The 25151-nt window shown below is 40.5% G+C and overlaps 2 protein-coding genes across 3 annotated transcripts in view; both read right to left on the bottom strand.

Annotated features, from left to right (window-relative positions):
* Positions 1-25151, bottom strand: part of CAP2 (cyclase associated actin cytoskeleton regulatory protein 2) — a 137274-nt gene that overhangs the window by 80105 nt on the left and 32018 nt on the right. The gene's annotated exons all lie outside the window — the stretch shown is intronic.
* Positions 2669-3447, bottom strand: LOC132017129 (casein kinase II subunit beta-like). The gene has a single exon (XM_059398937.1). The coding sequence runs from the start codon at positions 3340-3342 to the stop codon at positions 2695-2697; it is 648 nt and encodes a 215-aa protein (XP_059254920.1). The 5' UTR covers positions 3343-3447; the 3' UTR covers positions 2669-2694.

The raw sequence follows: 25151 nt of genomic DNA, 5'->3' as shown, positions 1-25151 counted from the left end.
ATGTATCATTTCTGTATGGATGTCATTTTTGTTCTTCATTTGTTAGACCTTCAACTTCTCTTGCATTTCACTCCCACCAAAGTTTTATCACCTTGTCTTTAAGCTATTTATTTATTTATTAAAGATTTATTTATTTGCTTGACGGACAGAGATCACAAGCAGGCAGAGGCAGGAATAGAGAGAGAGAGAGAGAGGAGGAAGAGGCTCCCTGCTGAGCAGAGAGCCCGATGAGGGGCTCGATTCCAGGACCCCGGGATCACGACCTGAGCCGAAGGCAGAGGCTTTAACCCACTGAACCACCCAGGCACCCCATCTTTAAGCTATTTAAAAATACATTTATACTCTCATTAATTCTAAGAGTGTAAGTTATGCTCTAATTAAGCCATTTTGAGGAATCTGTTTCTGTTCCTTACGTTCCATTTTCTCTGAGTGTGAGCCGATGCCTTCCCTTCGCATGCAGCGTTCCTTTCCCACACACTATTTCTGGCTGCCATGAAGGTGTGTCCATGAGTCCTTCGCTACCATATTGTGGGTTTCTTTATTTTCCCTTTCAATCAAGAGTTTGTGCTCTATCAAACTCTTTAAGGGCCTGATGGACTGGGACAGGAGAGGGATGGCTCAGTGAGGAGATGTCCAGCCTTTGAGAATTTGGATGCTACTCAATCTTCTGGTTTTATTTTGAATATCCTAAACCACGATTCACTCCACATCTTGGCTATTGTAAATAACGCTGTGATGAACATAGGGGTGAATGTGTCTTTTTGAATTACTGTCTTCATTTCCTTTGGATAGATACCTAGAAGGGAAGTTGCTGGATCATATGACAGTTCTATTTTTAATTTTTTGAGGAATCGCCATACTGTTTTCCACAGTGGCTACACCAATTTACATTCCCATCAACAGCACACAAGGGTTTCCTTTATATCCACATCCTTGCCAACACCTCTTATTTCTTGTTTTTTTGGATAACAGACATTTTGACAGGTGTGAGGTGATATCTGGTGGTTTTGATTTGCATTTTATTCGTGGCTAGTAATGCCGAACATCTTTTCATATGCCTGTTGGCCATCTGTATTTCTTTAGAAAATTACTGTATTCAAGACCTCCACCCATTTTTTTAATCAGATGTTTTTTGATAGTGGGTTGCATGAGTTTTTTTCATATATTTTGGGCATGAACCCCTTATTTGATACATCATTTGTGAAAACCTCCCATTCAGTAGGTTGCTTCTCATTTTATTGATGGTTTCCTTCACTGTGCAAATCTTTTTAGTTTGACATAGTCCCACTTGTTTATTTTTGCTTTTGTTGTCCTTTCCTGAGGAGCCAAATCCGAAATCCATTGCTACCACTAATGTCAGAGTTCTGTACTTTTGTTTTCTCCTAGGAGTTTTATGGCATCAGGTCTTACATCTAGGTCTTTAATCCATTTTGAATTTATTTTTGTGTAGTGTGTGAGGAAGTGGTCCAGTTTCATTCTTTTGCATGTGGCTGTCCAGTTTTCCCAGCACCACTTATTGAAGAGACGGTCTTTCCCCATGGTATGTTCTTGCCTCCTTTGTCATAGATTAACTGACCATATAAGTGTGGGTTTATTTGTGGGCTCCCCATTCTTTTCCAATGATCTACGTGTCTGGTTTTGTGTCAGTACCATCCTGTTTTGATTACGACAGCTTTGTGCTATAGTTTGAAATCTGGGGCTGGGATACCTCCATTTATGTTCTTCTTTCTCCAGATCACTTTGGTTATTCAGGATATTTTGTGGTGCCATAATAATTTTAGAATTATTTGTTCTTGTTCTGTGAAAAATGTCATTGGTATTCTGATAGAAGCTGCACCGAATCTGTAGATTGCTTGAGGTAGTATGCATATTTTAACAATATTAATTATTCCAATCCATGAAAACAGTATCACTTTCCATTGATTCATGTCATCTTCAATTTCCTTCATCAATGTCTTATAGTTTTCAGAGTACAGGAATTTCACCTCCTTGGTTAAATTTATTCCCAAGTATTTTATTCTTTTTGGTGCAGTTGTAAATCAAATTATTTTCTTAATTTCTCTTTCTGCTATTTCATTATTAGTATATAGTAAAGCAACAGATTTCTGTACATTGATTTTGTGTCCTCAACTTTACTGAATTCATTTATAGTTTTTGGTGAAGTCTTTAGTGTTTTTAATATAGTATCACATCATCTGCGAACACTGATAGTGCTATTTCTTCTTTTTCATTTTGGATGACTTTTTTTTCTTTTTCTTGCCTAACTGCTGTGGCTAGGATTTCCAAAACTACGTTGAAGAAAAAGTGACTAAAGTAGGGGGAAGTGACTAGTTTTTGTCATTCCACTTCATTAACATGTTCTGACATTTGACAAATTTTCTAAAATTTTTACTGACATGAGCACCTGATTCTTGTTTCTAATTTTTCTTGTTATTTCTCATTCAAGGATTTTTTTTTTTCTGAGATACAAAGCTTCAGCTCAAACCAAGATCCTTAGACCATTTCAATAAAACAACAATTATCAGCATAATAGAACGTCTCATGAATATTTTTTTTGCCTTTTCTTCCACTTTATTTCATATTCCCACCACAATAATGACTCCTTTAATTTAAACTAAAAACCATAGAGGGATCCTGAAAGGGTAGCAGCAAAGGATCAGAGGTCAAAGACTGAAGGTCAGGTGGGATGGGGAATCAGCAAATTGTCTTGACTGGGCTCTTGAAGTTGCTGGCGGCTTGGAGCTGCAGTTGGTAGGCCATTGGATGGATCTTGAAACTGTAAAGCCTGGGTACAAACTGGTTGGCGGGCTGCTTGGGCTGGTACTCCGGGTGCACCATGAAGAGCATGTGAGGGAAACCAGTGCCGACGTAGGCGCCGTCCGTGTGATGGTGCCTTGATGACTTGGGTGTGTACACGTCCATGCACTTGGGGCAGTAGAGCTTCACCATGGCCTCACCTGGGATGTCCGAAAGGCTGATGGAAAGCATTGGCTGGTTCTCACAGTACACACGGGGACAATAGCCAAAGTCTCCCTGCTGGTACTTTTCCAACATCTGGGCGATGCCACGGTTGGTGAGGATAGAGCGGGCATGGATCAATCCATAAAGTATCTCGGCTGCCTGCTCAATCAGGTCGCTCTGGTTGGGGTTGTCTTCCAGCTCTTCATTAGGCTCTAGGTCTAAGATCATGTCTAGAGCTTGTTGATAGTGAGGCACCTGCTCATTGAGTCCAGTGAGATTGAATTTGTCCTGGATGTAGTCCTCATCCACTTCACAGAAAAATTCATTGCCACGGAGCCCACAGAACCAGGAAATCGAGGACACCTCCTCTGAGCTGCTCATCTTCACGTCAGTAGCTGGACGGGGACCGGGAACAGGGCCGGGGAGGGGAGTTGCCGCTTCCAAGGAACCGCAAGGGCTACAACGCAGGCCACAGACCCGACCTCGGCAGCCAAAGTCGGTCTCATGAATATTTAAATGAAGATATATTTTCCATTTTGGAGTATACCATCTCCTATTATTTGTCCTGGGATTATATTGCTCAAAATCTCAAAATTTTGGATGTTCCTTAGGGAAGAACAGAGGATTTTCAATATTTACTCTTCTGGAGGCCATTATGATCTTATGAATGTCAAGTTCTGAGCTGCATGAAAGTTCACCCATGTATCAAAATGTGTATTTTCAGTAGGACTTCTGTCAGTCTCTAATGACCACATTTCCAAAAATAAAACTATGTTGAACAACAGTGGTGAGAGAGGGCATCCTTGTCATTTTCCTGATCTCTCTGTCAGTTCTTCCCCATTGAGGATGATATTTGCTTTGGGTTTTTCATAGATAGATTTTATGAAGTTGAGGAATGTTCCCTCTATTCCTATACTTCGAATCATTTTAATCAGGAATGGATGCTGTATCTTGTCAAAAGTTTTTTCTACATCAATTGAGAGGACCATGTGGTTCTTCTCTCTTCTCTTAACTGATCTGTTCTATCACATTGACTGATTTACAAATGTTGAACCAACCCTGCATCTCAGGGATAAATTCCACCTGGTCATGGTGGATAATCTTTTTAATGTACTGTAGGATCCTATTAGCTAGGATCTTGTTGAGAATCTTGGCATCCATATTCATTAGGGATATTGGTCTGAAATTCTCCTTTTTGGTGGGGTCTTTGCCTGGTTTGGGGATCAGGATAATGTTGGCTTCATAAAGAGAGTCTGTAAGTTTTCCTTCTGTTTCTATTTTTTGAAAGAGCTTCAGGAGACTAGGTATTATTTCTTCTTTAAATATTTGGTAGAATTCTCCAGAGAATCCGACAGGTCCCGGGCTCTTGTTTTTTGGAATATTTTTGATCACTGCTTCAATCTCATTACTAGATATTTCCAGGAATGCATCCATTTCATCTAGGTTGCGTAACTTATTGGCATATAACTATTGACAATAATTTCTGATGATTGTTCCTATTTCCTTGGTGTTAGTCGTGACCTCTCCCTTTTTATTCATAATTTTATTAATTTGGTCCTCTCTCTTTTATTTTGGATTAGTTTGGCCAACAGTTTATCGATCTCATTGATTCTTTCAAAAAAACCAGCTTCTAGTTTCATTGATGTGTTCTACTGTATCTCTAGTTTCTATCTCATCGATCTCTGCTCTAATCTTTATTATTTCCCTTCTTGTATGTGGGGTTGGCTTAATTTGTTGTTGATTCTCCAGTTCTTTAAGGTGTAAAGAGAGCTGGTGTATTCTGGATTTTTCAATTTTTTTGAGGGAGGCTTGGATGGCTATGTATTTCCCCTTAGGACCACCTTTGCTGAAACCCCGAATTGCTAAGGAAATGTTGAAAAAGAAAAACAAAACTGGGGACATCATGTTGCCTGATTTCAAGCTTTACTACAAAGTTGTGGTCACCAAGACAGCATGGTACTGGCACAAAAACAGACACACAGACCAGTGGAACAGAGTAGAGAGCCCAGATATGGACCCTCAACTCTATGGTCAAATAATCTCCAACAAAGCAGGAAAAAATATACAGTGGAAAAAAGACAGTCTCTTCAATAAATGGTGCTGGAAAAATTGGACAGCCATTCTCCTACCCCATACACAAAGATAAACTTGAAATGGATAAAAGATCTCAACGTGAGGCAGGAATTTATCAAAATCCTAGAGGATAACATAGGTGGTAACCTCTTTGACATTGGCCACAGCAACTTTTTTCAAGATACGACTCCAAAGGCAAAGGAAACAAAAGAGAAATTGAACTTTTGGGACTTCATCAAGATCAAAAGCTTCTGCACAGCAAAGGAAGCAGTCAACAAAACAAAGAGGCTACCCACGGAATGGGAGAAGATATTCGCAAATGACACTTCAGATAAAGGACTGATATCCAAGATCTATAAAGAACTCCTCAAACTCAACACACACAAAACAGATAATCACGTCAAAAAATAGTCAGAAGACATGAACAGACAATTCTCAAAAGAAGACATACAAATGGCTAACAGACACATGAAAAAATGTTCATCATCACTAGTCATCAGGGAGATTCAAATCAAATCCACATTGAGGTACCACCTTACACCAGTTAGATGGCAAAAATTAACAAGACAGTAAGCAACATGTGTTGGAGAGGATGCAGAAAAAGGTGGAACCCTCTTACGCTGTTGGTGGGAATGCAAGTTGGTGCAGCTACTTTGGAAAACAGTATGGAGTTTCCTCAAAAAATTAAAAATTGAGCTATCCTATGACCCTGCAATTGCACTACTGGGTATTTATCCCAAAGATACAGATGGAGTGAAAAGAAGGACCCCAATGTTCATAGCAGCAATGGCCACAGTCGCCAAACTGTGGAAAGAACCAAGATGCCCTTCAACAGACGAATGGATAAAGAAGATGTGGTCCATATATACAATGGAGTATTACGCCTCCATCAGAAAGAATAAATACCCAACTTCAATATCAACGTGGACGGGACTGGAAGAGATTATGCTGAGTGAAATAAGTCAAGTAAAGAGAGTCAATTATCATATGGTTTCACATGGAGGACATTGGGAGTTGGAGAGGAGAAGTGAGTTGGGGGAAATCGTAGGGGGAAACGAACCATGAGAGACTGTAGACTCTGAGAAACAAACTGAGGGTTTTGGAGGGAAGGGGGGGGTGGGTGTGCCTGGTGGTGGATATTATGGAAGGCATGTATTGCATGGAGCAGTGGGTGTGGTGCATAAACAATGAGTTTTGGAACAATGAAAAGTAATAAAATAAAATGAAATGAAAAAAAGGAAAGAAAACTATGAGATACAGCTTTCCACAGCTTGGATATAAATAAAATAATTGTACTTCTCCTGGCCACAATAACACAGAGGTATTGTTCTCATCTATGACAAAACTGGCAGAGCTGACTGAATTGTAGTTGCTGTGGAACAGTAATTTAGGATTACCTGACTTCTGTAGTTAAAGCTGCTAGCTCTGAGGGGCATTGACAATATTTTTGTAGTTATTCTAAGATGAACACTATCAGTAGCATTTTTTTTACTTTCCCTAGAAAGAATGTTTAGCCTGGTGCTAGTAATTTTCTGGTGGTCTGATTAGCAAAATGGTCAATTTCATTAATTAGAGTTCTTCCCTAAACAGCCTTTCACAACAAAAGGGGTGGAGGTTGGAGCAGAGAATGGCTCAATACCTAGATTCTTGCTTCAACTCTCTTCAACTTTCACTTTGCTTATGCAGAGAAATCTACCGAATCCACAGAATCTTCAGAAAGATTTCTCCCTCTAGTTCCTTGGAACTCTGGGCATAATTAGCAGATTGTAAACCACATTCATGTTTAACCACATTCATGTTTAACCTCATGAAAATCCATGTTTCAAAGGATTTTCATTCCGCACTTGAGATATCCTGGTCCACCTGCTTCTACAGGAAAGTTCCGTGAGTTCCCTCGACCAGAGAGCATCCTATTTAGGAGCAATTTTACTAAACCTGCTGAGTTCTGATAACTTGAAAGGGAGAATTTGGCTCACTCAGGCAGTTCGAAGCATTGTGAAAGAAAAAGCCAAACGTAGGGATTTTCAGTAACAACAAATAATTGAGGGTTTTTGCTGAGTTTGTCCATCACATGTGTGCCGGGCTCAAGAGCCTCAGTGACCTTTGTGGGTGTCTATGTGCATCTATCTTCCTGCGAGCACGTGTGTGCAGAGAGAAGAGGGAGACTTTGGTAAGAGTCAAGGCTACACATTTTATTTAAACTCAATCAATTTTCATCTAGGTAACTGGGATTCTTGGATAGATGGAATGGTGGACCATCTTGTTTTGTGCTCCTAGGGGACAGAGTAGGAGAATGAATTTTGTTAGTCAATTTAAAGCAGACCTTGGGACTAGAAGATCTGGGCAAATATGACTTATTTCCATTGAATCTCTTCAGGAGAGAGCTGGCTCCTGGGGGAAGCCCAAGTCTAGTCATCAGATCTTTGCATTGCTTCACTGGGAATGCTACAGGCTGCAAAGTACTATGTGGATGAAAAAGGGGAGGCACAACTGGGGGAAAATGTGTAAGAGACACAGAGAGATGAAAAAGTATCCAGCAAGGGTACCTGTAATGAAGGGATTTCCAGATCTTCTGAAACAGTATTATCCTTTTTCTTGAGACCTGACAGTGAAGGGAAGAGGGTTCTCCTCTTCTAAGGTCAAGGGAATGAGCACCTGCTCTTTGGGAGCAATATGCTGGCTGAGAAGGTCATGGTCAATGCTATCCCTATATTCCTCCCTAATTAATCTGCCAATGCCCTATATTTTACAATAAGAGATAATGTATTTTTAGATTTTATTCCTTAGGGACCTCTAATCAGGGGCCTCAAACTCTAAAGGGGAAGTTCCTTGAGTTTCAGCCAATGAAGAGCCTTTAAAGAGGGACCTGAGAGACGAAAGAAAAACAAGAAAATGAAATGATGACAAGAGGTCATAGGATAATGAAGACAAAATATCACCACTTCATAATTTTGCTGGAAACAAATCGGAGATGTCTAATTTTGTAAAAATGAACAAAGGCACCAACTCTATAAAGTCAGATTATGAAAAGCATCTGGGTTGACATATTAAGAACCATAAAGAGGGTGTACACCGTGCTTCTCAATCTTAAGTGTGCATTATATTCACCTGGATGGTTTTTTTTTTTTTAAGACTTATTTATTTATTTGACAGAGAGAGATCACAAGCAAGCAGAGAGGCAGGCAGAGAGAGAGAGAGAAGGAAGCAGGCTCCTGGCTGAGCAGAGAGCCCGATGTGGGGCTCGATCCCAGGACCCTGGGATCATGACCTGAGCCAAAGGCAGCGGTTTAACCCACGGAGCCACCCAGGCGCCCCTGGATGGTTTTTTAAAAAAGATTTTATTATTAAAAAAAAAAAAAAAAGATTTTATTATTTATTTGACAGAGAGATCACAAGTAGGCAGAGAGGCAGGCAGAGAGAGAGGGAAGCAGACTACCTGCAGAGCAGAGAGCCCGATGCGGGGCTCGATCCCAGGACCCAGGAATCATGACCTGAGCTAAAGGCAGAGGCTTTAACCCATTGAGCCACCCAGGCACCCCATCACCTGGATGGTTTGTTAAAACAGATTGTTGAGCCTTACAACCAAGTTTCAGATTTGATAGGTTTAAGTGAGCCCGAGAACTTAGATTTGTAACACAAAAGGAAACACATAATTTGAATAGGTCTCTTTATCTGTTAAAAAAATTCAATTAATAATTAATAACCTTTTGAAAATGGAAACCACCAGGCCCAATGGGTTCATTGGTGAATTCCACCAAACAAGTATATCAATTTCCTACAATCTCTCTTAAAAGATTGAATCAGAGGAAACACTTCCTAAATCATTCCAGGAGGCCAGTACTACCCTAATACCATTAATTTTTTTTAAAGATTTATTTATTTTAGAGAGAATGCATGCACAAGTCGGGGGACACAGGGATAAAATCTTCAAGCAGACTCCCATTGAGTGTGGAGCTTGACATGGGGCTGGATCTCCCTATCTTAAGGTCATGACCTGAGCCTAAACCAAGAGCCAGACACTGAACTGACTGAGCCACCCAGGTGCCCCACATTAACTGGTTTTTCAATATTGAACCAGCCTTGTAGATCCTGGAAAAATTACACTTGACCATGGTGTATAATTCTTTCTATACTGTTTTGGATTTGATTTGCTAATATTTTTTGAGGATTTCTGCACTTATGTTCATGAGAGATATTGGTCTGTAGTTTTCTTGTCTTATAATACCTTTTATCACTACACAATGCCCTTCCTTATCCCTGGCAACTTCCCTTACTTGGAAGTATGCTCTTCTGAAATTAATACAGGTACTCTTACTTTCTTCTGATTAATGTTAGCATGATATATTTTCTGCATCCATTTATTTTTAATCTGTGTCTTTACATTTAAAATGGCTTTCCTGTAGACAGCATGTAGTTGGGCCATGTTTTTTGACCCACTGTGACAATTTCTATCTTTTAATTTGTATATTTAGACCACTGACATTCAAAGTGATTACGGCTATCACTGGATTAATATCTACCATATTCATTGCTGTTTTCCATTTGTTGCCCTTGTTATTTGTTCCTATTTTTTTTGTCTTCTACTCTTTTTTCTGCCTTTTGTGGTTTTAACTGAGCATTTTAGATGATTTCACTTTCTCTCCTTTCTTAGCATATCAGTTACATATTTTTTTTCCTTTTAAGAGGTTGCAATATACAACTAATCCAAAATCACTTTCAAACAACATTACACCACAGTAGCATAAATACCTTATAATAACAAAATAATCTTAATCTCTTCATCTTGTCCTGAGTACCACTGCTGTCTTTTCATTTCACTTATATACATATATATACGATACATACACATATTGATGATATATACAGAAGTGTAGTAATTCAATATACTGTTCCTATTATTATTATTATTTTGAATGAATTGTTACACATTAGATCAATCAAGAATATGAAAAAAAAGATTTAATTATACCTTCATTTATTTCTTTTTTAATGTTAGTCTTTATATAGATACAGGTTTCTGAGCTAATTATATTATACTCCTTTTCTTGGAAGAGCTTGTTTTAACATTTCCTACAAGGCAAGTCTACTGGAAACAAGTTTCCTCAATTTTTGTCTGAGAAAGTACTTCTTCACTTTTGAAGAATAATTTTTCAGAGTACAAAATTCTAGATTGGTAGGTTTCTTCTCTTAACACTTTACTTTAAATATTTCCCTCTACTCTCTTCTTGCTTGTGGGTTTCTGAGGAAAGGTCATATGTATCTTATCTTTGTTCCTCTATAGAAAATGTGTTTTCATCTGGCTTCTTGCAGGATTATTCCATTATTTTTTATTTCCTATAATTTGAGAATGATACACTGGGGTGTAGTTTTTGCGTATTTATCCTGCTTGGTATTCTTTAAGCTTCCTGGATCCGTGGTTTGGTTTCTGATATCAATTTGGGGGAAATTCTTGGTAACCATTGTTTCAAATATTTTTTTAAAAAGATTTTATTTATTTGACAGAGAAAGAGATCACAAGTAGGCAGAGAGGCAGGCAGAGAGAGAGAGGGAAGCAGGCTCAGTCCCTGCTGAGCAGAGAGCCCAATGTGGGACTTGATCCCAGGATCCCGAGATCATGACCTGAGCCAAAGGCAGAGACTTAACCCACTGAGCCACCCAGGTGCCCTCAAGTAATTTTTTCTATTCCTTTCTCTCTTTGGTCTCCTGATACTCCCATTAAACATATGATACACCTTTCATAGTTGTCCCACAGCCCTTGGATATTCTGTTCTGTTTGGTTTGGTCTTTGTTCTCTCTGTTTTTTGAAGATTCTACTGATGTATCTTTTAGCTCAGAGATTTCTTCCTTAGTGGTGTACAGTCTACTAATAAGACCATTAAAGCCATTTTTTGCCTCTGTTACAGTACTTTTAATCTTCGGAATTTCTTTTTGATTGCTTCTTAGGATTTCTGTCTCTCTGTTTATTACCCACCTGTTTTTGCATGCTGTCTACTTTTTCCATTATTGTCCTTTACAAATTAATCACAGTTATTTTAAATTCCCAATTTGATAGTTCTAACATTGCTACTACATTTGGTTCCAGTGAGTGCTCTGTCTCTTCAAATTCTGGTTTTTGTCTAATGGTATGCCTTGTAATTTTTTATACATATATATATGTATATATATATATATATATTTTTTTTTTTTTTTGGATAGCCAGATATGATGTACTGAGTGGAAGAAACTGCTGTCAATAGACTTTAGTAATGGAGTGGTGAGGCAAGATGAGGAAGTGTACTTTAATCCTACAATTAGGTCCCGATCTTTTAGTGAGCCTATGCCTCTGGACTGTGAATTTCCTGTGTCTCTCACTTTTTCCCCTTCCTCCTGAGATGGGACAGGGTGGCTATAGTCAGCTAGACTTGATTTCTCTTTCCTATGTGGAAGACTAGAGCCAGCTGGAGTTGAGGATTTCTCTTTCTGAGGTCAGCAGGGCTCTGACAATACCCTGCACCAGGGTATGCCCTGATTAGTTTCCACTGAGGACAGGCCTTATTGAGAACAGAGTGCTCTGGCTAATTTCAAAATGCTTACTTCCCCCCTCCCCTTGCCAGGAGTCTGGGAATACTTTTCTTCCACATTTACGATGGGAACCTGGTTGAAATGCTATGGGTATATCTCCCAGTGTTGTGAGGGACCCCAACAACTGGGTCCTCCTGGAGTTCTTAACTCCCAGAGTTGTCTGCACTGAGCTTGCAACAATCCACCAATTACAGTTCACGTTGTTTTCCTACCCAAGCACTGGTGGCAGTTTCACCTCCTGAGTCTTTGCTCCAATACACCGGCATTCCGTGTATCATCTGCAGTTTGCCCTATGTCCTCCCTTCTCTTATAGATCCAAAAAGAGTTGCTGTTCTTTTAATCTGTTCAGCTTTTTACTTGTTCAAGATGGTGTGGTGATTTTTAAGCTCCTAATACAAGGAATCAAACTAGAAGTCCTTCCACTTTTTTTTTTTTTTAAACAAGAAAAAACTTATTCTATTTAAATTTTCAGATATTTTTGAACTTCATCCCACTTCATCCTCTTGGTGACAGAGCATCTCCTCATCACCTGCTATACTGATATTTACATGGGATTGCAGGTAAGGTGTGTGTGTGGGGTTATGAACACAGAGGTGTTATGAACTCCTACATGGGAAATGCTTGGGGACAGTTATCTGGTGGCAAGGGTGGCAGAACGATGATGATGATTGGGGGAGGGGTCACTAAGAGACCATGATAAAATCTCTATTTTTACTTGGATTGTTTCTGTTTGTTAAAATAACACAGTTGTATGCTTTTGTCCTCATTACATGAGATTTTATTCTTTGTGCTTATGGTTATTTTTATCACAATTATCTTGGAGTACTTGGAGGTACTTACACGGATTACTGAGGCAGGGAACGAAAGCGACACTCAAACTGCCCCTTTATGTTGTCACAGCCAAGAATAAAGCATGCGAGGAAGGGCTGTTTCTTCATTGTGACTTCTTGAGTTCCCATGGACCTTTGGCTATTCTATATAAGTTTGGGGAACAGCCTTGTCTCTTCCCAGTGTGCCATCAGGAAGAGGAATAAAGCAAGCCAGCCGAGTTGCCATTAATAAGGAAACATGCATATCTGTGTATGTTAAAACCTGCTCTGAGGGCAAATTTGCTTGGCGAGGGATGTCATCTCAAGCTACAAATGAAGACTTGAGAAATCAGATCGACTATTTGTTGTTGAACCTCAAACTGCCACAGTGACATGGGAGAGGGGCCAAGCTTTGCTCGGACTATGGCTGGTCCCATCATTTCAGTCAATATCCTAATGTCTCACCCGGACTACCTGTGCACGTCGGGGCCTGGCATGTGTCATTTGTCCTTATACATACGGCTGTCACAGATTACAGTGCTGATTCCAACTTACTGAGGAGAAAACAGGACTTTGAACAAAGTCCTTATGAAATAATTATGCCATGATATCAATGGCAGTTATCTCTGAGTAGTGAAATTGTGAGTGGATTTTGTTCTCTTCTTTATACATTTGTTGTCAAATTTTTCTTGAACAAACATTAAAATTTTATTATCGGGAAAATATGTAACAGATATAACTGAGTAAGACTGAAATTTATTATCAAATGTCACAATCAAATGTATTTTTGGGGGGCACCTGGGTGGCTCAGTGGGTTAAAGCCTCTGCCTTCGGCTCGGGTCCTGATCCCAGGGTCCTGGGATGGAGCCCTGCATCCAGCTCTCTGCTCCGCGGGGAGCCTGCTTCCTCCTCTCTCTCTGCCTGCCTCTCTGCCTACTTGTGATTTCTGTCTGTCAAATAAATAAATAAAATCTTTAAAAAATATATATTTTCTGAGTACCTACTAGGTGCCTGGGTGCTACCAAGTTTAAATCAGGGACACGGATCATGAATACAGAGAATGGTTAACGAACACGAGTGGTAAGTGTTAAGGTGGTAGTGGTACGGAACAGAAAACAAACATCCAGTCTTGAAAGGAATGAACTGTTGATATCACCAACCCACGACCGAAAAGGTAAGCTTGACAACATTTGGTTAGCTCGACAACACACAAGAAGCATTCTCATTGAAAGGGAATGTATTCTTTTCTGAAGAAAAGATTTCCTTCTCTCTAGAACCCAAGAAGCACACTGCCTCAAATTCACTCATTTCTAGGTATCATTCCCGTTCCCCTTAACGTGGTTCTCTGGCCCTTCAGGACAACAGAGTTCCCTATGACTCACCCGCAGCTGCCTTTTTCAAGTATCCAGTGTGCATGCAATAAAATGGAGTCTAAATTTACAGTCTGACTAGGGGAAGGAAGCAGTAATGTCACACTCCACTTATTTAAAAATATGTTGGCAATGCTCTGTTAAATCATAGAGACAAGTTAATTTAAAGACTGGCCCACTCAAATACCAAACAAGTTCAGTAAATTTTAGGCTCTACCTTTGTCAAAGTATATATCAAAAGGGCAATAATTTTAGATTAGATAATTGTTATAAATTAGTATTTTTACTGCCCTTACAGTCAGCTAATTTTTTTCCCCCAATAATTCCACTTCTATTGGCAGAGAAAGAAGGCATGCTTATTGACTAGAGCTAAATAGTTCTGCAGTCTGGAAAGCAAAGATGAGTAGGTAGATTAAGAATGTCAATGTTAGACTACCAGGCACAGTTTATAAAAAAAGTAATCATTCAGGCACTGATAATAAAAGAGGTTTATTCTTCATTAATAGGATTGTTGCCTTGGCAACTCCAACTCACATAAGTATTTACATAAACCATGGTGCACAGTTCTGATGCTAGGGAACAGCTCCAACGTGTCCCTTCTTATATCCATGCCTGAAATCTTTTATTATATGGTTCCGCTGCCTTAGTGGTCTCAGTTCAAGTGACTCAACACTCAACCTACCCCACCCAAAACACGTCATATATCCAGTCCCAAAGAGGGAAGTTAAATAAATTGCTTGGTACGTCAAATACTATGTAAAAGAACTGAGAGATGGTTTTCTTTTGCAAAAAAAGATGATTTATATGGGGAAGAAGAGCTCTGCTTTTATCTCCCTGCACATCCAGCAGGGGGCAAAGCATTTTTAAAGAGCCAATATCATGAATATTAACGTGCGTTCAACTCATCCCTAAAATTCTTATTTTCCTAGTTTGTAACTACCACTGAATTTCATAAAGCACGATAGGACACCGCGAGAGTATGAATCAGAACCATGTGTGTGGTGGAGGGGGGGGGGGGGGGAGAAAGGGTAAAGAGGAACAGGAAGTATTAGGGAATGCTTGCCGTTGACCTGGGACTTCCAACTGCAGGAATTTTCTTTCAGAAAATAATATCCACAGAAATTTTGTTTCTAATGGGGAAAAACTGAAAATCAAGTCAAACGTCACTACTTTTTACAATGACGACAAATGATGAGACTGGATGCCCAGCCTTGCAGGGATGGGACATGGGTGATACTGGTGAGGAGCGCCGGCACGTTCCCGCCTCACTTGCATCTTGCCTGGGTCACCTTAGTCCAGGCCCTGCATTCTTGTAGGTACATTGTTTCACCTAGATATGATTTTGATTGTTTAAATCAATTATGGTGTAGCCATATAATGAAATACTACACAGTCGTTAAAAATGAAAACGGAGACCCCAACGCACTGGCATGGAAAGAGGTCCAGAACATGTGGTCTAAATTAAACAAGCAGTGTACAAAAATAGATTGTGCAGAAGACTTTGCAAAATCTCTAATATAAAAACAATCGCTGTAGTTTAAAAAAAAAAACACAACAACAAAAAGTCCTCTAAATAATCCACTGTTGCAGTTTATATTTAAAAAGGCCAAAGATTGGAAAGAAAAACATTCAGTATTTCTCGAGGCATGGGAATAGGGGAAAAAAGAAAACACCATTGTATGTTTAAATCCATCTGCTTTTCTGACAGGTATGAATATTGTTCCAAGTTTGTATCCTGCACAGAACCATTCTCCTAAATTAACTTTATTTTCAAATTCAATCATTGTGTAGCTAAAAAATACTTGGCAGATTGGCTCTTCTCCCAATTTTCTTTTTTTATTTTTTAAAAGTTTTTATTTATTTATTTGACAGACAGAGATCACAAGTAGGCAGAGAAGCAGGTTCCCTGCTGAGCAGAGCGCCCAATGTGGGGCTCGATCCCAGGACCCTGGGATTATGACCCGAGCCGAAGGCAGAGGCTTTAACCCACTGAGCCACCCGGGCGCCCTTCTCCAAATTTTCTAATTTTTTTTTCTAACACTTAAGGAATCCAATGCATTGTATCAACATGTTTAAACCAAATCTTTCGACTTGGTAAGCCAGAAATGCTTCATGGTTAATGAACTTTGGGTCTACACAATTGTGAAGGACACTTGGTTGCTCTAAGATCACTCCAAAAAATTAGGGACAACAAGGTTATCTTATTCTAGAATGCACTGTGACACTAAGCATTGTCCCCTCACTCATGTTATGTAAGCCATATTCTTATTTAACTTCCACGCATGTGTATATGCCTTGGGTCTCCGAGTAGGTCTTGAAGATGAGGCCCATGGGTACCTACATAAATGGTACAGAAGCTCAGTGACTACTGCTTAATAATGAATGATTTAAATTACTGTATAGTGGATTGGTGTAGTGCAGAGATCATGAGCTTTAGACCTTTAGACAGGCCTGAGATAGAACCCAACTCTATCCTTTCCTAGATGCATGGCCATAAGCACGTTATCCAATCTTTTTCCTTCTTAAATGGTTCTCCTACTGACCGAGGAATGTTTGTCAGTCACTACGCAAAGAGCCCTCACCTAGTAGGCTCTCAACGAATGCTAGTTCTCGTTCCCCTTCTTTACACTGCCTAGCTCACTAATATGGAAAATGAAAATAAGTCAGGGAAGTAAGATTGATTTCTAGCAACTACAAAATTTAGCTAAGAATCAGATTTTGTTCATTCATCAACCATATCTAGCCAACATCAATCTAGACTGAGCTCTTATTAGGAACACTCAATCCATGCATGGTCTTTGATTGACACCTGTTCCCAACTCCCCATGGATTCCCAGGCACCCTGGACCCTTGACCACAGGGTGCTCTGCAGCCAAGGGCTCAGGATCAGGGGGGCCACCTGGTGCCTGCATTTTCTCTTCATTTGTCTTTTGCAGCTCAGTGAACTCCCTTTCACGCAAAACCTTGATTCCAAGATTTTTTCCCATTACTGTCAAATATTCCTTTTCCTCTCTTTTGATGATAACAGTAACACACACATGATGTAAAAAGTTCAAAAGATTTGAATGTTTAGGAAGTAAAAGTTTTCATTAAGTCCAGACCCCCTCAGCCCAATGACCATTGTCAGCAATTCAATGAATATCCTTTCAGACTTTATTTTTAATAAGACAAATCTTTCTTAAAGTGTACATACCACTTCTTTTATCTCCCCTCAATTTCGGCTCAATTATCCTCAGAAAATTTACTTTTCTGCCTTTGAAACTACTAACCATTTTGCAGTTTATATTACTGTTTTCCTGCTTCATTTAACTAAAAGCACAGTGGAAGAATTTTTTTTTTTCTAGCATTTTGCATTACATAAGTGCCGCTCAAAAAACATTTGGTTAAAGGTTTTTCTTTTTAATTTCTCATCTGTCACAGACTGATACTTTTGTAAAATAATAAAAGAGCCTTACTAGAAAAATAAAAAAGAAGAACCAGACAAAGTACAAGTCCTAGTTTTTTAAATTACCGGATTTAGCAGACTTAAAATTACTCTGTGGGATTGCTAGCAAAAGTGTTCAAATCTTACAATTTCTGTCCTTTCTCATGGCAGACAATTAACAACGAGACTGTAGATCTCAGTGGTCTGAGTACTGCACATGGAAGAATGTTCTTTCATGTCTTTGAGCAGGAACTGAACCCCCTTTGCTTACAATAGGCCTATGGGCAAATGTCTTCCAAGTTTCTGTGAACTAATTTAAAAGTGAACTCTGGGGTGAGAGTCCCCATTTCAAAGTTTGGGATGGTCATTATTTTGATACATTGAGACAATCCAGTCAGTTTTTTACTTTTCATCCAGATGTTTAAAAATTATAAAAAGACAGCTAAAGACTCTTGGAACCTGGGAGAGTTGATTATTGGGAATTATATGATGAAGTACCATACAAAAACTTAATGTCCCAACTGGCCCCTTAGGACTCTACAAAGTTACTTCTCACCCGATCGCTATCATTGCGAATGTTCATGATCAAAGGGGAAAGTAATATGCCAAAACCCAATCCAAACAGAGAACACAAACAACATTCTATTGGTTTTTAAAAAATCTGGGCTTTAGTTTAAAATACAGTAAAGTTCACAAAAAGATCTTGTCTCAGAGCTCATGGGATTTCTACTGGCAGTGACTACAAGTCACTACATTGATGGATTTTCGCATGTTCATAAATTCTCATTTAGACCTTATACCTGTCAGAATGGCTAAAATAAAAAAGACAAGAAACAACAAGTGTTGGTGAGGATGTGGAGAAAAGGGAGCCCTTGCACACTGCTGGTGGGAATGTAAATTGGGGTAGCCACTTGGGAAAAGAGTATGGAGGTTCTTCAAAAAATTAAAAATAAAAATACTATGTGCTCCAATAAATCTGTCACTGGGTATTTACCCAACGAAAACAAAAACACGAATTCAAAAAGATACACGCACCCCTATGTTTACTGCAGCATTTACAATAAATAGCTAAGATATGGAAGCAACCTCTGTCTACTGATAGATGAATGGACCAAGAATGTACACACACATAGCAATATCACACAGCCATAAAAAGGGGTGAGATCTTGCCATTTGTGATGCGGTGGACCCAGAAGGCACTACGCTAAATGAAATGTCAGACTGAGAAAAATGAGTACCATATGAGCTCACTCATATAGGGAGCCCAAAAAGCAAAACAAATGAATAAACGAACAAAAACCAGAAGCAGACCTATAAAGCCGGAGAACAAACTGATGGTTGCCGGAAGGAAGGCCAGTGAGGGGATGGGCAAAATGGGTGAAGGGAAGTGGGAGATACAGGCTACCAGGTATGGAATGAGTTAAGTCACTGGAAGAAAAAGCACAGCACAGGGAGTATAGTCAATGGCATTACAATGGATCAGGACAGATGGCAGGGGCGCTTGTGGTGAGCACAGCGTAACCAGTAGAGATGCTGAATCACTAGGCCGCACACCTAAAACTATGTAGCATGTGAGTCAACTATCCTCAAATAAATTACAGGAAATTCTCATTTAGCTTTTCTTAATGAGAATGAAGGGAATGAGGGAGGTACCAGATAAACTGTCAGGTCTTTGAGAAATTCAGGATACAAGCGTGTGTGTGTGAGATAAACAAAAATCTATGGAGTCTATGTTTCTCCAAATTTCACATGATTCAGACTTTAAACTTGGCCTTGATCTCTTTTCAACTATTAGTCTGGGATATTATTTTATCTACACTTTCAGCCACGGTATGTTCGTCCATGCATTGGTTCAATAATTCATTAATGATTCGTTTATCAAACACTCATTTTCATTCATTCACTTAGCAAGAGCAGATGAGCCTGTGGGTACAGTGCTAGGAGCTGAGAGGGTCAGAGGGAAGCAGCAAACTTCTAGAACCTTGTCCTAAACCCCAGCACCAAATTATCAGTAAACCATACGACCTTTCCTGTATATTAACTGGTTTTAATAAAATTAACTAACCGAAAGTCAAATAACAATACTCCAGTTGCCTTAGGAAAGTGTTTTCCTGGGGCGCCTGGCTGGCTCGGTCAGTAGAGCATGTGACTCTTGATTTGGGGGTTATGAGTTTGAGCCCCCTGTTGGGCACAGAGATCACTTAAAAATAACATCTTAGAGGGGCGCCTGGGTGGCTCAGTGGGTTAAGCCTTTGCCTTTGGCTCGGGTGGTGATTTCAGGGTCCTGGGATTGAGCCCCGCATCGGGCTCTCTGCTCAGCAGAGAGCCTGCTTCCCCCCTCTCTCTGCCTGCCTCTCTGCCTACTTGTGATCTCTCTCTCTCTGTCAAATAAATAAATAAAATCTTCAAAAAAAAAAAAAGGAGTTTTCTGAAAGGGAAAAGATTTCTATTGCAAACACATGAGTGATTAATGATTATTTTTTTGAAGGATAATGGAAATAGAATATTGTATTAGTTCAGGTATACAACATAGTGATTTGGTATCTATACACGAGGAAACGGTCACTGTAATAAATTAGTTAGCTGTATTCCCTAAGTTGTGCACCGTAATCCCATGTCTTATTTATTTTCTAACTGGAAGTTTGTACCTCTTAATCCCCCCTTCACCCAGTTTGCCTACCTCCCCATGCCTGTGCTCACTGGCAACCACCAGTTTGTTCTCAGCATTTGTCAGTCTGTTTCTCTTCTGCTTAGTTTGTTTTCCTTTTAAATTTCACATGTAAGTGAAATCCTATGGTATTTGTCCTTCCACCTGACTTCTTTCGCTTTTGCTTCTTTTTTTTTTATGGCTGAGTATATATATGTATATGCACACACATACAATGGATTATTTTATATATGTGCATCTCCTTGAATGGACAATAAATTATTAATTCATTGAGAACGTTCTTTTCTTTTACATCACTAAAAGATCTTACATTTGACACATTAAAAAGAATTGGGTTGTAATATGTTATAAAATGTATAAGCTCTCATTTTTTTTTTAACCCTCATATTTTGAGACTTATACTGGTAAACCACAACCTAACTATACTAATAAAATATACTAAATATACTAATAAAAATAATAGAAATACTACTACTAAAGGCAAGAAAGCACATTTTGTATTTGCCTTCCACACAACTGACAAAGCTGCAAACATTTCCTACAACCTGAGGGAGTCTTGGGCCTGACATCTGATATATTTGCCCGAGACTGTTTTTTTCTCTTACGTAGCTAATACAGCGTGACGAGGAATTCTTAGGCACGTAGTGGACATGCACGTGTGCGCATGCATGTGCTTTGTGGGGATGGAGCATGGATAGAAATAACAAGATAATCTAAATGAAATCAGGCCATTACTTCTAGACAAAGTATTAATTTTCAGATTCTGAAGCAGCCTCTGGGCGGACAATTAAGTTAAAACAAACAACAAATGTTTCAGCTATTGGCAGAGTTTTAGGAAGAAGGAAGGGCAGGGAAAGAGAAGAGTGATGACAAGGACATGAATTTTTGTGCCTCTAGGTACCATGATTCCATTCTGACATGGCAAGAATCCTCGGAGAGGGCGCTGCCCGGGAGAAAAAAGGCCGGAGAGAAGTTGCTGGTTACCCTGGGGAACTCCTGACAAAGCGACCTGAGCTGCACAGTCTTGCTAGGCTTCTACACAGAGCAGTGCCGTTCGTGTGAGACTCAGTCATCTACTTTGTCCCCAGGTAGGGGCCAAGAGCAGCCAGCTGCTGGGGGACAGGTCTGCCCATCCCCCCTCCCAGCCTGTGCTCCAGCCCACCCACCAGCCACAGCAGGCCTGGGCAGGCTCAGAAGGTATCCCTGCTCTTTATGTGGTTCGTACTAGCAAACACAGAACAGACAGGGATAACCAGTGTAGCATTCCATGGTTCTTCAAGAAGAAGAAGAAAAAAAAAAAATTCAGGCAAAAGTTTAGTGAAAGCAAATTTACTATTTCACTGTTCAGGAAGGAAAAAAGAAAGGCAGAAAAAAGTCTTTACCTGCAAGATTCATGGCACCTAATTCATTGTTTCAGCAAAAATTTTGGGTGGCGTTTTATTTTTGGTAGATGGGGAGATCCTGGGGGTTAGCGATGCCTGGGGGCCCTTCAGGAGATTGTCTGGATTCTAAGACCAGTTTCTCACCAGCTGGTCCCCAAAGCCTTCAGTGCACCATGAAACGAGAATGTGCAAAGGGAAGAGACAGGGGTTTACGCTCCAAACAACAAGGTCCTTACATTGAAAAGGGGTCCCAGGGAGGTCCCACTAAGGCTAGCGACCTAGCAGGAGTGGGCTGTGCGTCAGAGCATGGGCTGGGTTGCAAAGTATGTGTCCAATGCTGAGAATAAAAATTCTTCACATTCTTGGGAAGAAATGAGGACAGAAACGGATCTATCTGTGACCTTCTGGAATGCTGCACATTTGATGCCCAACAGCACAGTGAGTGAGGACCAGGCCGAGACCGGGCTGGTGTGATGGGGCAGAAGCCAAGACCCTCGAGGGACACCACGCATCTGTCCTGCAGGCCACCATCTGCCCTGTCGCCTCACTCAGCACTGCTCTGAGGAGAAGCCTGAAGTACGTGAGCAGTGGCGGTGTGCCGCCCCCTCCTAAGCCCTCGCCGGAGTCAGCTGTCTGACCACCCTTTCCTCGCGCAGTGGGCACCGGGTAGGGGAAGTGGGAACCACTATGGAGTGCAGAGGCTGGGAGGAAGAGGGCAGTCAGTGCCACGTGCTTCTCACTAGGGCTCATTTCCCACAAAGATGATGGGGGACACAGCAGCCGAGAGCCAAAGACGGGTGTCTCCCCACCCGTCTTTGGTAGATGGGGATTGCAACTGGGGAGACCAGATCTCCACTCCGCACCAGATCAAGGCTCATCACTCAGCCTATCACTGATGTCACCTAACCTCTCCAGGGTGTCGAGGGAGGGAGGGAAGGAAGAAAGAAAGGTGAGAGGGAGTGAGAAGGGAAAAGGAAAGGGATATATATTAGAAGCGATAATTGTAATGCATCTCCTCTAATAATTCTGATAATCGTAACTGGCTAAGCCAGTAAGAAAGAAAAGTCCCAACTCGAAGTCTGTATGATATCTAGGGGCAGAATTCTTGCCACAAGTCATTTTTTGGATCTCTGCCATTTGGAGAATGTGAAAGACCTACAGATCCTTCGGGCTTGGAATTGCCAAAGTACTCTATGTCTAGTTACTGTAAAAATAAATGTTTCAAATGAAGCAATTAGCAGGGAACTAGAAGTTAGTGGGAGAAACGACTTGGCTGAAGGTAAGCAGGAGAGTAAAGGAGGTTTGCGTAGAATGGGGTGTTGGTGGAGTCCACCCCTAACCTCTGCTTCTGATGATTTTGGGGGGGAGGGGAGTGAGGGCAGAAGGGTTCCTATATTGACCCAGGTTATAAAGCATTTAAAATGCAAAAAAAAAATGTATTTTTTAAAGTAGGCTCCATGCCCCACATGGGCTTGAATTCAGGACCCTGAGATCAAGACCTGAGCTTGAGATCAAGAGACAGATGTTTAGAGGCGCCTGGGCGGCTCAGTGGGTTAGGCCTCTGCCTTCAGCTCAGGTCATGATCCCCGGGTCCTGGGATGGAGCCCCACCATTGGGCTCTCTGCTCAGCAAGGAGCCTGCTTCTCCTTCCCTCCTCTCTGCTTGCCTCTCTGCCTACTTGTGATCTCTGTATGTCAAATAAATAAATAAAACCTTTAAAAAATTTATTAAAAAAAAAAAAAAGAGAGAGACAGATGTTTAACCAACCGAGCAACCTGGGCAGCCCAAAAGATCACTTTTTAAATGAGTATGAATTAAGGAAGAAAAGGATACAATTAGAAACATAAATATGCACACATTCTGTATTATTTAATCCAAAGACAGTTATTATTTTCAAAGAACAGGTCCAATAAAGGAGTAAGTGACAACCTGTACGACCAAGAAGGACAGACTCAGGGAGGCCTCAAGGTCTCTTCCAATGAAGGCGTCTGAGTGTCTTCTGTAGCATAGGAAAGAGGGTGACAGTTTGTCTTTTAGTGTTCTGTGTGTCCTTTTCCTGACATGTTTCCTTCTGTTTGCTTCAGATGTTGAGATGACTGAAGTACTTTCCCTGGCATGGCCCAAGATGCTTTTATATTTGTGATGATGTCCGGTGGCAAGCTCCGTCTGGAAACCAACCAGCCCCTCCCTCCTGCTCTAATGCCGACACAACAGGTGGTCACTCCCACCGGCTGCCAGAAAGGGAAGGCCACTAGGAGTGAGGTCATCCAGCCTCATGACTGAGGAGGGTAAGGGACGAGCTAAAGGTTACGCTGTAAAAAGGTGAGCCAGCTCTAAGACCCAGATACAGACTGCTAGTCCTCGTCAGGCTCTCTTTGAACACGTGACTCCACCAGCACAGCTTAAAATGAACACAAGGTTTTATAGATGACTTGCATCAATGACAAAGACTAGACACATCTAGAGCCGTGATGGTGACCCCAGAGTTCAGCTACCACAACTGGCTAAAAATGTGCATCCTTTATGATGGCAGAGAAGGCAAGGTCCTAACATTGTGCGGTGTGAGTTAATCACACGATGCTTAAATGTGTTATACTTCTTAATTGAATTTTATTGCCTTTTTGTTCAAATTATGGTTCTTTCATTTTTATGAAACGATGAATAAAAGAGTGTTTCTTTCTTATCCATTTTAATCAAGGGCAGAAAATAAATGTTCCAGACTTCTAGAGACATTTTAAAAATGTAAATTCCATAAATCTCCAAAAAGGGTTTGCATTATGAGGATCTACATGGCTTGTAGCTGTTTCGTGACTGTCAAGTCATTTAGAACTAGCCCGAGGTTGGGTCCGTAGACCATGAATAACAACAGGACAGCTTTGTAAGAAAAATCACATTACTCCAGTTAAAGATAAATGACGTCTGACGAAGGGCTTGGTATTACGGATGACCCTTTCCTTTGACACTGAAGACCCCATTTAATCTAACCCTCTATTATAAAATTATACCTTTTTCTTAAAAGGGGTGCAAGCTGCATCAGTGTCTCTGGATTGAAGAGCAGTTTAAATAAGCCCGTGGGTTTATGTTGCATCCAAGAAGGCTTTCCAAGACCTAATCTTCTCTAAACCTGTTATGCTCTCTGGTTCAGCAGAGCTTCCTAATTGTAGCTATTAGTTCCCCTTTTTTGTGGTCTGTTCTGTCAATAGAGTATTGAGTGATCAGTAAATTAAGCCCAACCAGCAGCCGACACATCGAAGCAGACGCTAAATCATAGCTCGGCTGCCCTTATTCATCATTAGTATCTGTGGGACAGCTTCTAAACACAGGGCTAGGATTTAGCGTGACGCACATTTGTGTCATTCTCAAATTTCCATACTGTACAATCAGGTATGTGAGGGGTTTTTTTCTTTTTTTCTTTTCTAGGCAACAGGTGTGTTCTTGGAACAAAGTTCAACCCCCCACTTCTGGCTTATGTGAGAGGCAGCAGCTGCAAGCTCAATGTCAATGACACATGGTTCCATAAGAGAGAAAAAATAAACCATTTGCTCAGTGTATGAAAGTCATGGGCAGATGGACAACGGCTGCCTGGGCTCTCTTTGTGTTGTAGAATCGGAGGCTGAACTTCTGGATGACAAGCTTTGTTTCCCTTCCATCCTTCCTTCCTAAGCTCCTTCCTTTTCTTTTCTCTCTTTTCTTCTTTTCTCTTCCTCTCTTCTCCCCCCCCCCCACCCCTTTCTTTTCCTCCTCTCTCTCCCTCTCTTTTTTCTTTCCTTCTTTCTCTCCTTACCTTCCTTCTTTCACTTAAAAAAAACCCACTAGTGAAAAATAATTTTTTAAAGCATTTTGCATCCGTTATCGAGAACAGTCCCACTGAGTCCTACTGTTTTCAGGCTGATGAGTGGAGAG

This window comes from Mustela nigripes, chromosome 5 (assembly GCF_022355385.1).
Source record: "Mustela nigripes isolate SB6536 chromosome 5, MUSNIG.SB6536, whole genome shotgun sequence".
In the NCBI taxonomy this organism is placed as follows: Eukaryota; Metazoa; Chordata; class Mammalia; order Carnivora; family Mustelidae; genus Mustela; species Mustela nigripes.
The sequence above is the reverse complement of the archived record's forward strand: the minus strand, read 5'-3'. Positions and strand labels throughout refer to the sequence as shown.